This window comes from Hyposmocoma kahamanoa, unplaced genomic scaffold (genome assembly GCF_003589595.1).
Source record: "Hyposmocoma kahamanoa isolate Upper Pololo Valley unplaced genomic scaffold, ASM358959v1 92, whole genome shotgun sequence".
In the NCBI taxonomy this organism is placed as follows: domain Eukaryota; kingdom Metazoa; phylum Arthropoda; class Insecta; order Lepidoptera; family Cosmopterigidae; genus Hyposmocoma; species Hyposmocoma kahamanoa.
In genome coordinates, this window is record NW_020654748.1 from 6341550 (window position 1) to 6359458 (window position 17909).

At 35.5% G+C, this 17909-nt stretch overlaps 1 protein-coding gene across 1 annotated transcript in view; it reads right to left on the reverse strand.

The window, feature by feature from the left end:
* The window catches only part of LOC113236522, a 96345-nt gene that overhangs the window by 51904 nt on the left and 26532 nt on the right, over positions 1 to 17909 (reverse strand). Inside the window, exon 2 of the mRNA XM_026472631.1 lies at positions 12101 to 12361. Within this exon, the coding sequence (XP_026328416.1) occupies positions 12101 to 12167 (67 nt within the window). The 5' untranslated portion in view covers positions 12168 to 12361. The remainder of the gene's footprint in view (positions 1 to 12100; positions 12362 to 17909) is intronic.

Here is a 17909-nt window from a genome sequence, read left to right on the forward strand (position 1 = left end):
GCTGTGGTAGAAACCGCCTAAGTATAGTCGGTAACGAATAGAACATTGGAGTTCATTAAGAGGAAATAAAATAAATTTGTAAATAACGCACACACTCAACATAGCCCCGCACTAGGGAAACCCTGTGTCACGGGCGCCATGGACGCATACATTAACCACAAATTACACCCAAACTCACGAGAGAAATAAATGTAGGCCATACAAATATTTCTCCCGGCCCAGGATTACAACCTGGGACCTCTACGTGGCAGTATAACCGTTCGGCCACGAAGGCAGTTGTAATAGAGTACAATTCACATTTTTGGTGTAACAAGGTCACATCTGCAATATGACAATTTTTAGGACAGAGGTTTAAAGTTTCTACCAACGAAATTAGTCAATAACATTGTTTTGCTTATTTTCATGACTTAGTGGTTCAAAAATAGATTCTTGAGCGTAGCGAGTGTTTCAAGGCAAGAAACGCAAAACAAGTCTGCTGCCGAGCGAAACACACAACTTTTCACCTCACTATAGCGAGGAAAATGGTGGATGAAAGAAAAACAATTGAACTATAACCGTCTACTGTTTCGTTGCTGTTTCCGTATTCGATATAAAATCCACAAACATAGCTGTTTCCACGCCCATCCTCGACTAATGCCTAACTTGCACTGAAACAGTGGCAATGCGTGCTCAACGCCCAAAAATTGAAAAAATTCAAAAACCTAACGCGCGTTGAACGCTTGTCATGTGAACATACTAGGGTATATATATCATTCTGTTTAGCTCTCGTTAGTAGCTAAACAGAATGATATATTTATAGCACGTAAATTAGCTTCTTATTTCCACCATACCTATATTTATTATTTGTTTGAAACAGGCACTATACACTAGAGAGGCTCAAGTGAATTAATTACATGTATAATATTTAGTTACAGTGAAATAATATGGAAATGTGAAGCATTTTCTACTTTTAAGAAAAATGAATTTATACCGTAAAACGACTTTTAAAACTATTGTTCATAAAGTTTTTAATCTGGAACTCACGAACAGGCTCACTATTAATAATTATAACAAACTAGTATTAATTGTTTTCTTCTGAAATATCATTCTCTCGTTAAAATTTTAACTTCAATATTGTATATTCATATGCATCTGACCATTGTACTTTATCTTATATTATTGACGAAGCTGTACAATTTCTAGTTTTATAAAACTTATTTGAAAAAGGGCGTTTATTGATGATTTAGGTCTAATTATACGGTAGGGTGCGAACCGTAGGCCGATTTTAGAGTTTGAAAACATGTCTAATTCATATAATCAAATGAATTAATTAACTGCCCCCATGACCGAACGGTTACCATGCTGAACTGCCACGCAATGGTCCCGGGTCCAATTATAGTTTTAAAAGTCGTTTAACTGCATAAACTCATTTTTTTTAATTTTTTGAGTTAGGTCACTTTCATTTTAAAGGCGCGACATGCTCAATATAAATAAATACACGTAGTTGCTAAGATATTTGACCGCATATATAAGCCTGAACTGTCGTCTTCACTGAAGTGTACATAATCCTCCGTCGCCGTCAAACACACGCTACACGCGACAGTGAGCACTAGTTTTTACAAGCTTTTCAGATATCTACGTCTTTTATCTTTTTTAGCGCGTTAACTTTTTTATTTACTTTTCTCTGCCACCGTAAAATTTTGTAGTGCAGGTCTGAAGGCTTTTGTGTATGTTACCAGCAATGTGTGTAATCCGGTATTCTAAGCAATGCCTAAAATAGTCAGTAGATATATGAAACAAACTCTATTGTACACTTGGACTAGGTATTCTATACAATGTCATAGGTGCAATGTGTAAAATATCGGATTATTAATATACATATATAAAATATTAGGCAATATCGAATACGTTGCTCTGCTCCCAAAGTAAGTACCTAACTAAAGCACTTTTATGGAAATCGTTAACGACGACGGAAACACTCAAACCCAGACAATGTACAAAATTTCGTTTTCTACATTGACCCGGCCGAGAATCAAACTTGGACTCCGATTCAGAACTCTTCGATATTTTAACAGAATCGTTCGTGGATATATATTCGTGGATATCGTTCTCTAATCGAAGGGCGCTTTCCGATATTTCCGAGGTATTGAGAACATTCCGAGTTAAACTTCGATTCGGTTTCAGATACGATATCGTTTTACCCAACAGCATTTTAGGAATTAGTCGGTAAAATAGATTATTTTTTTTATTTTTTTTTTATATTAAGATTATAAGAAAAATAAAAATCCTTCTATAAATATATATTTTTATGACTGTAAAGGCCTAAAATATAGGAATGCATTTCATGCATTCAAAATTAGTCTTGCATTAATAAATAAAATCCAGACTTCATTTAAAATAATAAGAGCTTTCCATATTACATTTGTAAACAATAGGACGTTCGGTAACTTTAATTCGATAACTGTGTTCTGAACAATGTTTCTAGCCTTTGCCGGTTGCGAAGTTCGAGTAATCATACGGGTGTGATGTCATTTCGATTCAGTCTCGAATTCGACGTCAAACCGTTCTCGAAAACGTCAAACGGTCGTACGTTTGACGTTCGATTCGGGTGTTGCGAATAAAAATGAAAGGCAAATCAGTCGACAATTGAGTTTTCGTAAGGTTCTGAATCGACTCCCTTGGCCCGTATAGATGGCGCTTGTGTGTTAAGAAGAATATTCTATGCACGAAACAAATGTATTCAAAACCAAAACTACACACCTGCAAACAAATAATGGGCCGGTCAATACAATTTCAATCAAAATAATTTTTATTAATTCGTACCACCAATTACAGAACGCCACGCGGAATATTAATTCCTTATCGTATACCGTACACCACCGGGATGAGGCAATCTTTCTCTCTCGTTTGCAGTTAGAATATCGTAATACCAATTACTCAAAATCTCATAACTTGATACCAATCTAGTTGACCGGTCTGATAAATTCGCGTAATTAAACGATACCATTACCTATTTTTGCAGTGATAGTGAAACCACAAGCACAAAAAACTTGTCAACTTTACGTTTTAACGTTTCAAATGTCACGCATCTTAGAGATACACGGTGTTTTTTTTATAATACTAGGAGGGAGGGACAAGTCGTGCCGTTGGTGATAAAAGCAACATTACACGCCTGTACATAACAGTTGCAGTACCACTCAGATCTTTAAATCACAAAGATCTGAGTCGCACTGCAGCTGTTATGTGTAATGTTCTTTAAAGAGTTTTGCATTTGTTTTTATATTTTATACTTCATATTTAGTTTTATATACCTCAAATTCTCGAAATTCAATACCTTATATTTTTTAACCAATTTCAAAAAAGCGTTCTCAATTCCACTGTAGGTTTTTTTTGTATGTATGTTACGCAATAACTTAGGCATTTGTGAACCGATTTTGGTGATTCTATTTTTGTTGGAAAGAGGGTATCCAAGAGGTAGTCCCATTGAAATGTGAAGAAAATATTCCACCTCTAAGGGTGGAAAACTAGGCGATGAATGACTTTTGAGGTCGGTTTTCTTAGTACTCTGTGCTGATATTTTATTCAAACGTGTCGCTATCTACAGTTTTAAATATGTAAGTTGATTTGTATGAGTTGATTTGTAATTTGTATATACTAATGTATACTATACCTAGATTAATCAATTTCTTAGGGCAAACCGGAGTTAATCGTGTTTTATAAACTGCCACTGAAGTATTATATTAAGGAAAGATTTCTTCAAATGTTTGAGTAAAAAAAACAACAACGAAATATCTCTAAATTCTGCACCTTGCTATATCTACCTTAAGGCTGTCGTTGAAATGTATATTCGGGGTGTAATAAAAATATTCCTCCGTAATATTTCAACCGGTGATCGTAGGTGTAGGTGATAACAAACAACGTAAGTAAAAAATGTTTGATTTCTCAAATCGACAAGTGAGGGACTCACCACATTTATGCACACGGAATCGCCTTGAGCCGGTTAGGAAAACCTTTATAAACCTTTAAAAATCCTTGCAATAAGAGCGAACAAGACGTTGCGCGTTTCGCTTCCCTTCGGATCGTTGACGCGAAAAGCCCAACGTTTTTTTTTTGTTATTACATCGAAGAAAGATTTTTCTGACCGACTTAATGCGATTCCGTAAGATTAGATAAGTGTGGTGACTTCCTAAGGGAATTGAAAACATTTTGCGTATTTTATAGAAAGGTAATTTATGATTATTAATATAAAGACGAACAAATAGAAAAATTATTTTGCAGCACGACCATGTTGTACCGTAGCATAGCTCTTACCAACAGAGCCACAGGTCAAGTTACCGAGGTGTCGAAATTCTCCTGTGTTTTTGTTTACAGATCCTCGTAATTGCTTTCGGCATTCGTCGCCACTAGTGACATCTAGTGAGAGATTTTTGAAGGTTTTTTGTGAAATACTTGTGTTTCTTTGTATTAATAATAATCATAATAAAACTGGTGGAGTTATTTCCCAAAAAATCCTCAATAATACAAATGTTATTGTTTTTTATGATACCAATAAACCATACTCCATAATTGAGCTTTAAATCGCAAAGATTTAAGAGGTACCGCCACTGCGACTAAAGTTGATAAGTTTCATGTGCCTGTAATTACACCATGACCCTTACCCTTTCCCATTTGTAATTGAATATGTATCACTGGTGGATATATTATCTTTGTCATATTCACACACCTTTACCAAATTTAATTTGTTAATAAAAGTGTTTACGCATAAATGCCATGTAAATACAATTGACATTTAAACTCAATTCCGAGATAATAATAATAATTGATTTTAATATTATTTCTTATTTAATTATATTAAATTAAATTCTTATTTATTTTTTATTTGATTTAATTTAATAATAAATAATAATTTTATTTGCATTACTTATATACATACATATGCATGAAGTAAGCAAATAAAAGCAAAAAAATGTATATAAAAAAATATTTTATGTACAACTCAAACGTGGCCAACGGCAACAATAATATGGAAAATAAATATATGGACGGTTTACTGTAATAAATTTGAGCATGTGTTTTTAAGTTTTCGTAAAAAATTTGCGCCCTTTAAAATCTAACTTAATTAAAGCGCGTATTAATGCCAATTCAACTGGTGATCGTATTCATGATAACAAGCAACTTTAAAAAACAAATTAAATTAGAAAAATTTATAATCCCATACAGTAAAAAAAATACTGTGCATTTTAAATTTTGGTACGTTGAACAACGTATTTTGTGATTGTTACACAGTGGGAATTAAATTAATAGACAAATCCGCCATAACCATGGGACCCGTCAAGGGCCTGAAACGTTGATTTGTTTGAAAATACAAATATACGCGACTTAAATCCCAAAGACGAAAACAGAGACAATATATTTCTCAGTTCCTGAGACCCGTGAAATGTAACATCCCCTTACAGGATGCAGGAGTTTACAAGCTTGACTGTGAGTGCGGTCTCTCTTACATTGGACAAACAAAGCGAAGTATTTGTATCCGCGTCAAAGAACATATAGCTGATGTCAAACACCGTCGCGTAAACAAGTCTGCAGTCTGCGAGCATGTCATGGATAATCCTACACATTCAATGAAGTTTGACAAACCCCAGGTCCCTGCAAAAGAAGTCCGTTATCTACCCAGGATGCTGCGAGAGGCCATTGAAATTAAAAAAACATCCTAATTTCAACAGGGAAGATGGTTTCTCCGTACCACCAGTTTGGGATCCAGTATTTCCTCTAATGAAAAATCCCAAACAGACATAAGACTGCAGTACTAATTAATATGTTTTAGTTTATTCTAATGTCTATTAATAATTAATAATAAATTAAACTTAATAAAAATTCATTCAATAAAATAATTTGTAAAACTTAATGTAGCGTAAATTGGAATGTTTTCTTTGTAAAATTAAAAATAAGGTATTTAATTAATAACTATTGTAACTATAGTGAAAAAATAGGGTGGTTTGCATCAATATTAGACATAACTGGTTGAAGACTGTACCACCTCAGTCAACCGTGACCATGGGACCTGTAAAGGGCCCGAAACGTCGGTTTGTTTGAAAAATCAAATATACGCGATTTAAATCCGGAAAAATAGTTTCATTTCCTAAAAGACAAATTACACAGATAGAACACTAACAGAAAGTCTTTCCATCCGGCAGCATTCGAAATAGCACCTTCAGCATACCGTGCCTGACGCCCTTCCAGCTAATCTACGTCACGAACTAGGAGACCTTGCAAATTTTTCTATTGTGCTTGTTGCTGCACATCTTTGTTTATGGTTTTTAACGTCTTTTTTGCCATAAAATATAATTTCATTTCTAGAACGCGAATTTTCTTATTAAATTTCACTCCATGTAAGGGAATTAGGACTGTATCGTATTTCTACAGATTTAATAGGATTGTGTTCCAGTCCCGTTCAGTGATTGACGCAGAAAAGGTTCTGTCTACAAAGGGGTCCGAATTGAAATTAATATTTGAAGCAGCCGTTTCGTTGAATTGACGATTCGATAGCTACTGATAACAGAGGATCCGGTGTAATAATAATAATAATAATCCCGTTCGTATTGAGTTTTCCCGCTCGTAAAAAGAAAATGGGACGGATATTTTTTTATGCCGAACCTAAAATATTTCAACTTATTCTCGGCACATTTATTGGATCAAACAAGTACTTATTTCTTTTTATGGTGCTTTGAAGAAGTTTTTCTAAATGCTTAAATGATCGAGCTTATTACAGATCATTGTAAGCAAAAAGTACAAAAAAAATACAAAAACGGCAAATACATTTAATTTTGGTCGTTTCTATTTTGTGCTATTGTTTTATGTTTTTCTTTCCCTTTGATGCAATTGTTGAAAGGACGACTTCTAGTTATGTCTTAGGGCGCTTTCAAATTGGACCCTTGAAGAGCGTAGCGCACGTCTTAGTTATTTTTAGTTCACTAAGTCGCACAGGAATCCAAATCAATCGTTATTATCCTCTTTTTTCTTAAATATTATAGCTCTGTTTTGTTCTTGTATACATTTGTTTTCCTTGGACAACGACGCATGGCAACATTTTTAGGTTTAAGGATGACTGTTTTTAGTAAAACGAAGATAACTTTTTTTTTTAGGTGACGTTACTCTACAAAACTATGTCATAGGTAATGTTTATCTTAATTTTGTTTATTTTGTCTGACAGAATATAACCGAAAAAATAAGTTATGTTTAGTACAGTAAGACCCTTTTATAAATTTGCTATTGAAAAATATATTAGTCAATTTTACCGTCGAGAATTTAAAAAAAATTGAAAACTTCAAATGTTAGAAATAGGGTAGTGTAATAAATGTTTATCCGTGCAATTTGAAGGAGGCCTTATTACGGGCATAGTAAAAAAGTTAATACTATCAATGATGATAGTGTTTCTAAAATAAATAGATATTCATTCGGACTTCTTAAAATTTGATTTTCCATTTGCGGCTCGACCGAATTCGGAAATTATTTTTCTAAATTAGTACTGGTCTGGGTTTTATGGGTAGTGTCCCGAAGTGAGTTTAGCTGCTCTAACACTCATTTTATAGGGAATTCCTTGGTTTGAGGCCAGGCAATTGGTGTGGTTCTCAATAAAAATAATACAAAATATGTATATAAAATTAACAATTTATTTAGTTTATTAGAAACTAAACAAATTTTATACACAGTGTGACTTTTTTAGCTGAGACTTTATGGGGTACTTCGAAACCATATGAGACATAGGGAAACGGTCCTAGAAAACATACAAAGTAGATCTTGTTTTGTGAAAACCGATTTGACGTAATAATTTTTTTCATCAAGAGTGAATTGTCTGGAAAAATTAATAATATTGACACCTTCTTTAAATGCTGATCACCTCAGTTCCTTTTTTTTATAATATCAAGGACGAGCAAGTCGTGCTCATGATGGTAAGTTACACGCCTGTCCATAACAGTTGCAGTGCTACCCAGCTCTTTAAATCGCAAAGATCTGAGGAGCACCGCCACTGTGCCCGTCACCCTGGGATATAAGTTGACAAGTCCCATATGCCTTTAATTTCACCAGCACCTTTTACCCTTCAAAACCGGAGTACAGTTGCTTATATTAATGCTTGGCGGCAGAAATAGGTAAGGTGGCAGTACTTCCCTGGACGAACTCTTTCACAAGGAGCTCTATTACTACTAAGGGTCCTTGTAAGGATCATTTCATTGTATCGGAAGAAGAAAATATGTTTTTCAATTTTGTGTACAATAATTAGTCTCGCAGACTTTCTTTCTTCACAACAAGTAAAGATAAAGATAAAGATAAATTTATTTCTGTATAAAATATTAACCTAAATACATACATGAATCTTATTAAATAACCTATTATTTACATATATGCGCCAAATTGTCGCAAACAATGAAATTATTTTATGTTTACATTACTTTAATTAAGGTTAGTAGTGCAAATTAATCTAGGTGATACCTAAACTAAGTAAAATTGTTTACTTGTGTCTTAGGTATCTAAATTGGTGATTATAGCATAACGGTTAGTCAACATATTTTGTTCAATAACAATAAATTACAATAATACATAAATCTTAATTATAGTAGCTGGCGTCTTAATTATATTTATATTACTTAAAAACTGATATAAAATTTTCAGTGTCATTGTAGTTCATTCTTTTTAACCATTCTTGTACGGTTTTTTTACATTGAAACTTATTCATAGGATATATAGATAGAGAACGATTTATTTTATTATACAAATAGCTACCAAGAAAGCAAAAGAATCTGTGGGAGTGTTCTGTTCGAAACCGTTCAGTTGAACAAACAATGTCTGCTCGTCTTTTGCTGGTTTGGAGTGATGGGATATATGGTGTTAGTGAATGCTTTTTTATTACGGTTAGTAGTATGAATAGCTGGCGTATTGAAAGTACATCACATTTAGCAAGGAGTTCTGCTGTGGGAAAGCGAAAAGGTCGGAAGGTGCTAACTTTCAGAATGGCTCTTTGTGCTCTTTCTAAATTTAGCAAAGTAGTTTTATGGGAGCCTCCCCAAGTCGTTATGCAGTATACAAACAGTGATTGGCAAAGTGATAAATATACAGTTTTCAGTAGCTTTTCATTAGCGACATGTCTTAAATTTTTGAAAATATATATTAATTTTCGTGCTCTCGCTGTAAGACTTTCGATATGGGCCTTGAAATTTAAATACTTATCAATTGTTATGCCTAAATATTTAATGGTGTTTGTACTGCTTAGTTGAGGGCATTTACAAGTACTTTCCGATAGCGAGCCAAAACAGTTATGAGCTAATATTGTACATGAATTTAAAGTCGGTTGGGTGAGTGAGTTATAGGAAAACGTCATGTATTTAGTTTTTTCGGTATTTAGGGTCAGTAAGTTTTTTTTAAGCCAATTATTGACAATGTCAAAGCCCGCTTGGGCTAATGTGAAAGTGTCAGTCCAATTTTCAGCACTAAACAATAAAGCAGTGTCGTCAGCATAAGATACTATTTTACTATTGTTTGGTAGGGGGATGAGGCATAAATCATTAATAAAAATGAGGAAAAGCAATGGTCCTACGATGCTGCCTTGCGGGATGCCATATTCGACGGTCAGTTCCTCACTTACAGTGTCACCTATTTTAACGCGTTGAGTCCTGTCAGTTAAATAACTTTTTAGAAGATTATGTGCATGTCCTCTTATTCCTAAGCTGTATAATTTTTCAAGGAGAATTGGAATTGAGACTGTATCAAAAGCCTTTGCGAGGTCTAGGAATATAGCTAAGCACTTTTTTTTTGAGTCTGTGTTTCTTACAATGTAGTCTGTTAGCTCATGCACTGCATCATCAGTCGATTTGTTAGTTCTGAAACCGTATTGTGTAGGTGCCAGTAGTCTGTTCTTTTCTAAGTACTTTATTAGCCTGTTATAGATAAGTCTTTCTAGGATTTTAGAAATAGACGGTAGTATGGCAATGGGGCGATAGTTATTAAAGCAACTCTTATCTCCATTTTTATGGACCGGTCTGATAAGGGCCTTTTTTAAAATATGGGGAAATATTCCTTTTAAAAAGCACTGGTTGAATAAATATGTAAGTGGAGGTATTAAATGTTGCTTGAATGTCTTAATGAATGTACAGGGTATTTCGTCAATTCCAGTTGCACAGTCATTTCTCAATGTCATAATAATTTTTTCTACTTCAGATTCGTCAGTATCAAATAGGGCAAAAGAATGCGAAATAGCCATGCGGCCATGCGGGTAGAGTTGGTTGGATAATATCTCTTCTAGAGATAAGCTCACCTTTGTGTATGTCCTTTGTAACTTGATTTTTAACCGACTTAAAGAAAGGAGGAGGTTCTAGATTCGACTGCATGTTTTTTTTTGTATGTATTAATGTCTTTTTTGTGCAACTTTTTTTTAAACCAAAAATAATTTAACAAATAAAAAATAAAAGGGAATGTACAACATTTATTAATTTATTAACAGGCAAGTTAATCCGTTGCCCATCTCAACGAACTCGCCACGAGAAACCCTTGACTAATTGGTTCAAATCTTCTGAAATGTATTATTACAAACGATGAAATCTTTTATACCCGATTGGAACTCACTCAACTCATTGAACTGGTTACCGTTTTCTAGCACTGTAGAAATTCCATTCAAATAAATTGTAATATTATTTCTTAATTGGACTTCGATATATTTTACAATATTTTGTATTTAACCTGTAAAGGGCCCTGTGAACCGTTGGTTTGTTTGAAAAACAATTCTGGTTTTAGATCCGGATTTTTTTTTATGATATCAAGCGACCGACAGACGGGACGAACAATTCGTGCACTTGGTGGTAAGCAACATGGCTGACAGTTGTAGTGCCACTCAGAGTTTTAAATCGCAAAGATCTGAGGGGTACTGCCGCTGCGCCCGTCACTCTGAGACAAGTTGACAAGTCCCGCGTGTCTGGAATCACCAGCACCCTTATACTACAAAAACCTGAACTTGGTATTATAATAAAGCTCCTCATGTGATTGCACGTCAAAAGTTCTTTCATCACATGAAAGTCATAAAAATAATACCATGACACAAATTAGTTCAATAACAAATTATGTACATGTGCAATTTTACAGCTCTCCTATTGAGAGACCCCTACACTAGCGTCTTTCGAGCGTCAGGGTCTCGCCAACACACGCACAGCGTCCACACGACGACGTTCGCGCGACCGCTACGCAACGCCAGCGCGGAGTTCCGACATTTGGCACTATTCCGCAGTCGCTCAGCGCTGGCTGGTTAGGAATACTACGTTGCGTCGCCGCCGCCGCCGCGAGGACGTCGTGTCAACGCTGTGCTTGCGTTGGCATTAACGCTCGCAAGACTAGTGTGGGGGTCTCTTAAGCATAAAAAAAGTTTCCTACTTATTGCGTTCGAAGAATCTTTAAGCGAATTTCAGGAGAACCCGAAAATAGTCACTTTTTAAATGTGGCCTTATTACACCAAGGGTACGAATTCAAGTTTTTTTTGTATAATATCAAGTGACATGGCGAACAAGTCGTGCGCCTGATGGCAAACTACACGCCTGTCCATAACTCAGAGTTTAAATCGCAAAGATCTGAGGGGCACTGCCACCGCGCCCGTCATACTGAGACATAAGTTGACAAGTCCCAAGTGCCTGTAATTTCACCAGCACGCTTACCCTTCAAAACCGGAACACAGTAATACTGACATTACTGCTTGGTGGCAGAAGTAGGTAAGGTGGCAGTACCTGGACGAACTCTTTCACAAGGAGCTCTACTGCTTCTACCTATACTATACAATATAAGGCAAAGGACTATGAATTCTTATTTTTTACACGTCCACCGTGTGCCGTGTACGGACATGTACTCGAATACAGACGCACACATTCGTATAATAATGAAAGGCGCGTGTGATGACAAGTACTATGCAACGCGAGTGGATCGCGAGATTATGTTAATGTGCGCGTCCGTACACGGCACGCAGCGGGCGCGTACACATACAAGCAACGCTGCTACGTTTGTATAAAGTTACAACACTTGTCTTGTTTATACTATACTCTTACGGTTAATAGAAACTACTAATATTTAAAAAGAAAAAGTTGGTACTCACCCATCCCCCAGAAAACAGTAGCAAAAAAAGCCACAAGAATGCGGCTCCCTGGCGGCGACAGCTCCATGCCACCAGCTATCCCAACCGTACCAGTCGGCTCTTATATTCCAGACAATTCATATATTCCAATACAATTTATATAACATTCACTAGCGGGCATCCGCTCCCAAACTAGTTCAAACACTTAAGTTTAATATCAAATTGCACGGTCACTGTTGTTCACAACCCTGTCCGCTAAATTATCAGCAACGATGTTGGTTCCTGCAAAAGAAAAATAATATTCATCACATCAATTTAGATACTTTGAACTCTCCTAATCGTAAGTGGAATAGAATGGAACGCTTAGTCCCGTCGCCGACTGATGGAACCGCTCGACAGGGAATTTATAGATGACGTGAATAGTAATAAAATAATAATAATTATTATTATTTATTTTTCGAACACAGTTACAAATCTTACATTAAAAAGATGTATTACTTTAAAAATAAGACCTGTATTATTTAACATATATTAATGTAGGAAATGAAACTATTTTTCGGATTTAACAAATGTGTAGGTTTATCCATGATATTCAATGAAGTTTGACAAACCCCAGGTCCTTGCAAAAGTAGTCCGTTATCTACCCAGGATGCTGCGAGAGGCCATTGAAATTAAAAAACATCCTGATTTCAACAGGGAAGATGGTTTCTACGTACCACCAGTTTAAAATCCAGTATTTCCTCTAATGAAAAATCCCAAACAGACATAAGACTGCAGTACTAATTAATATCTTTTAGTTTATTATAGTTTCTATTATTAATTAATAATAAATTGAACTTAATAAAAATTCATTCAATAAAATAATTTGTAAAACTTAATGTAGCGTAAATTGGAATGTTTCTTTGTAAAATTAAAAATAAGGTATTTCATTATTAACTATTCTAACTATAGTGAAAAATAGGGTGGTTTGCATCAATATTAGACGTAACTGGTTGAAGACTGTACCACCTCAGTCAACCGTGACCATGGGACCTTAAAAAGATGGCCTGTAAAGGGCCCGAAACGTCGGTTTGTTTGAAAAAACAAATATATGCTATTTAAATCCGGAAAAATAGTTTCATTTCCTATGTGTAACATACGCAAAAACCTAAGAACTCAATATACATTAATGTTATAACATTATAGTAGGAGTTTCAATTATAATGGTAAAATCTTCTCTTCCATACTTCGGCATAGTTACGGATACCGCAGCACGTGCGCTTGCATGTCGTCGGGGTTTTGTTTTAAAATTCAAATTTGGTTTTAATTAAGTTTAAAAATTGAATTTGAAAAAGGACGTAAATATTTTAAAACAATCGTGAAAATGTAAAACATTCTCCCCTGGATTTTTTTTCGAAATGGCGCTTTCGCCCTTTCTACAAAATTCAGACGATGTAGGAATGCCGAAAAATCCCTTGCTGTCCCGCCAATGGGTGCCGGGCCTAAGAATCAAGATGACGTGATCTTGTACCGTAACGCAAAGTTAAATACGTCACACAAAGTAATTTTGAAATGGAAATATTTCTCGTTTATTAGCTTTTGGAAATTCGAACATATGTAAATGTTCCCTTACTCGACGACACGTCAATCAATTATTTTTAATTACTGAAGAGCCCAGAGGACGAGTGGTTGGTTCTCAATTAAGAAGTCCACGGGTCAAATCCCCGTGACGGCATGTATCGATGACTTTAGTTCCTTACATTTTTGTACGTCCATTGAATATCACAAGTATCAATACCTCTTGCTAACGTTGAAGGAAAAATAATAGTGATGTTTCCACGTCGTATGAGATTAATAAGAGCGATGCCACACGAGGCGTTGTCTTTAGAACTAAATGTTTCATGGTACGTTGAAACTTCGCGCGGAGATAGAACGCATCATAGTGGTGCACTTTGTATGACACCGTGGAAAATTATTGTGTTTTTATAGTAAAACAAGACTATTTTTTTCAGGTATTTAAGGATAAAATAAATACTTTTGTGATAATAAAATACACGTATAATTAAATTACAATTAATTAACAATTGCGGTATATTTATTTTTTATGACAAGTGAGAAAATATTTCGTTTAAAATAATTATTTCAATATTAGATTAGTAGTAATATTCATTACATAATATTAGATTAATAATACTAATAAGCCTGGTAGCGATGAGAAGCTTACGTTGCGGATAGATCAGTTGCATTTATTTTAGCTTTTAAAATTATGATGTAAATCAAGTATTTGTTCTAATACGTGGGGCACACTATATGTTTCCGGAATAAATACGAAAAGAATACTATAAATGGTCAGAAATTAATTTATTGTTTCTCAAAATTTCTCCGTTAGCGTTAATGTACTTTTTCATACGAATGAACCAATTTTGAAAACATTTATGCCACTCCTCCGTAACAACATATTTTTCATACTCTTCGACAGCCTCTTCAGGTGATGAAAATCGTTGACCGCGTAATTGCTACTTACTTTTTGGAAATAAATGATCACAAGGTACCAGGTCGGAACTGTACGCGGGATGGCTCATAAGGTCAATGTTGTTCACCTTCAAAAAAATAATTTGTCTGTCTGGCCGTGTGAGAACTGGCATTATCGTGGTGCAAGATGATACGGCGTTTACGGTTATTTTTACGGAGTTTGTCAATAACTTCTGGCAAACAAATGGTCGTGTACCAATCACTATTCACGGTACAACGATTCTCCAAAACAACAGTAGCCACGTGTCCAGATTTATTAAAAAAAGACGCAATCACCCGCTTAGACGCACTTTGTACGCGCGCCTCTTTGGTTGGTTTCGGTTCATCTTGAAAGACCCGTACGCTCGATTGCTGCTTTGTTTTGGGATCATAACTATAAATCCATGTTTCGTCACCTGTTACTACATCCCAATTTGACGTCCTTTTGTTGAATCTGGTAAGCATGGCATTGCATCAAGTGACGCGATCCGTTTTTTGAGCCTCAGTCAAATTGTGTGGGATCCACCGAGAGCACAGCTTTTTCACACCCAAATGTTTGTATAGCATTGATTATATTTTACTCATGCCTATTCCTAAAGATGCCCGGATCTCATGGTATGTCACATGTCTGTCTGTTTTGTTCATATGGCGTACAGCATCGATATTCTTGTTGTTTACGGCAGTGAGTGGGCGACCATCACGAAATTCGTTTGAATTCTGCAAATCAGCTATAAATAGTCGTCTTGCATGGTGCTTTATCGCCAAAAGCAGTTTGAAGCCCAGCGAAGCTATGCTGAGCTGTTAAACTACACTCAAAGTCCTAGAAAATCATGCTACGAAAATTTGAAAATTTTCGAGTTAAATCCATGGTGATATAGACAACCAATTTCTAAAATGACGCCACATTGTAAAAACAAGTAGTCAGATGAAACAAACTGTATTCTACAGCCAAAGAGTTCCATTTTCAAATGTTGCAATTACTTTTTAAATATTGTTTATGTACGCCCTATGTTGTATTAGATCATGGACGTTAATGCACCAATGTGTGCGTGTGCTTCGTGCGTGGCAAGAACGGAGGGGTGCTGCGGTGCGTAAGCGGCGTTACGTTGCAGCAACGGATTGCTCGTGCTCGTGTGGCACTCAGTGCGTTGAAATTGTAGCGTTGCGACGACGCAACGCACCGGCAGCGCCAATATGGTAAACGTATGAAGTTTCCTACCAATATGAGGCCAGCACGATGGTCTATTTACCTAACCGCCCTACTACCCCTTTAAGAACACTAGTTTACAGTAATGAGATATAACGGGTTGACAATGATGATGAAATATAATAAATTATTAAATTTATAACGTATATTATTGTGTAAACATACATAAATATGTATACACCATAGATTGTTATTGATATGTTAGAAATACTGTTTCTGTGAGAACGCGTTCCCTTGAGAATATCAAAACCGACTTGATCGAAAGCGACACACAAAGTGTAGATCAATTTCCAAATGTCGACGATCATATTATTCTCTGTGTAGGTGTTACCTAAAACCAATTCTTTTATGTCTTGAAATCCTGTACTATCGTTTTCCCACTCTCACTCCAAGTATCTCCATGTATCTTACTTTTTAGTAGTTACTAAAATTATAAGTTTCTCCGCCTGTTCTTATTTTATTCATATAAATCGCCACCGCGCGGGTTGCGGGACGCAAGGGGCGGTCCTCCCGTTGAAATATCTCGCCTTGACTCATAACCTAAAGAATTTAGCACTATAGTCTCTCAGTCGATAAAACTGACAAACATATTAATTTAAACTATTTTAAAGAGATGTCGCTACGGTGCTTCAATTCCAAAAGAAAAAAAAAAACAAATTTGCAGGTGTGAAATCTTGCAATCAAACATTAACATGAGGTATATGTACTTAGACATTATATTCATATGAAATATCGCTATCTATTCCTCTTACTCCATCATTTGGGGGAAGCAAAACATAAGCACAATTTGCCTGTTTTCGACAAATAGCTCCTTGTGAAAGAGTTCGTCCAGGGTAGTGCTGCCACCTTACTTATTTCTGCCGTCAACCAGTAATATAATGGTGCTGGTAAAATTACAGGCACATGGGATGGGACTTCTCAATTTATGTCTCAGGGTGACGGGTGCAGTGACAGTTCCCATCAGATCTTTGCGATTTAAAGCTCTGAGTGGCAATGCAATGGTTATGGACAGGCGTGTTGCTTACCATCAGGCGCACGACTTGTTCGTCCCGTCACTAGATATTATTAAAAAAAAAGGTTAAAGTAAACATTTTTATGCCATTGTTTACTAATTATTATCTAAAACCGCACTACGTTATAAAATTCCATTAAACCAACCACATTACAACAATAAGCCGTGCGCTGGAGGCCAAAGCATTTTCAATGTTTTTCTAATCCTTAGCGTCATGTAATTATAGATTACAAACATTAATTAATTGGTTAAACTCGGGCGAAGATGGGCTACGCGCTCTTCAATCAATTTCTTTTGTCTTCTAGATATAAAAAGGGATCATTTTATATTGGGCTTGTACGTGGAATATTTGTTTGCGTTTACCTATTGACAGCAAAGTTATCATAACATAAAGCGGCGCTTATAATAAATAGTACCCAGTTTAAGCAACTACTAATGGCCTAGATAATATTTATAGGACAATATTTATGAAAATATTATCATGGTCACAATTTGGGTTTTAGGTAAGGTATTTTATGTAAATCTATTAAGAAGTAATAGTTTTTTTTTATTTTTTGCATTACTTTCAAAAAAACGAACACGGGAAGTTAGTCATTTGTGGACTGTGAGACTTCTTCCCGGCCAAGGCCGGGAAGTAAGTATGAAGATCCATTACTGTCCACTTTTCTAAACTTTTAAATCTAGATGAGCTATGTAAACAGGCAAAGGAAAAACTCATACAGCTAACTGCCCAGTGTTAGTAATTGCGAGAATTAAAATACCCACGTATACCGCTTAGTTAAAAAAAAGAAAAAGGTGTTCTTTTCTGTATTTTCGTCTTTTTTGTATTTTCGTCGTGAAAATGAGTGAGACGAGCGGTAACGAAAATACAGTAATGGATTGTACTCCTCCTAGTTTAAAACGAGGCAATATTAGCGATGGAAAACTTGTTGCCGGCTATGGGCAAATCAAGATACATAAAAACTTATGAAACTTTCAATCAATAGCAACTAAGGTAAGGTTTTTTCCTATATATATCGTAAATGTGTAACATTGAAAGATATTAGTTCCGATGCTATAAATAAGCATAACAAACCTTTGTTTGTTTCGGGTTGCTCTAATTTTAGGGATAAACGGTGCAT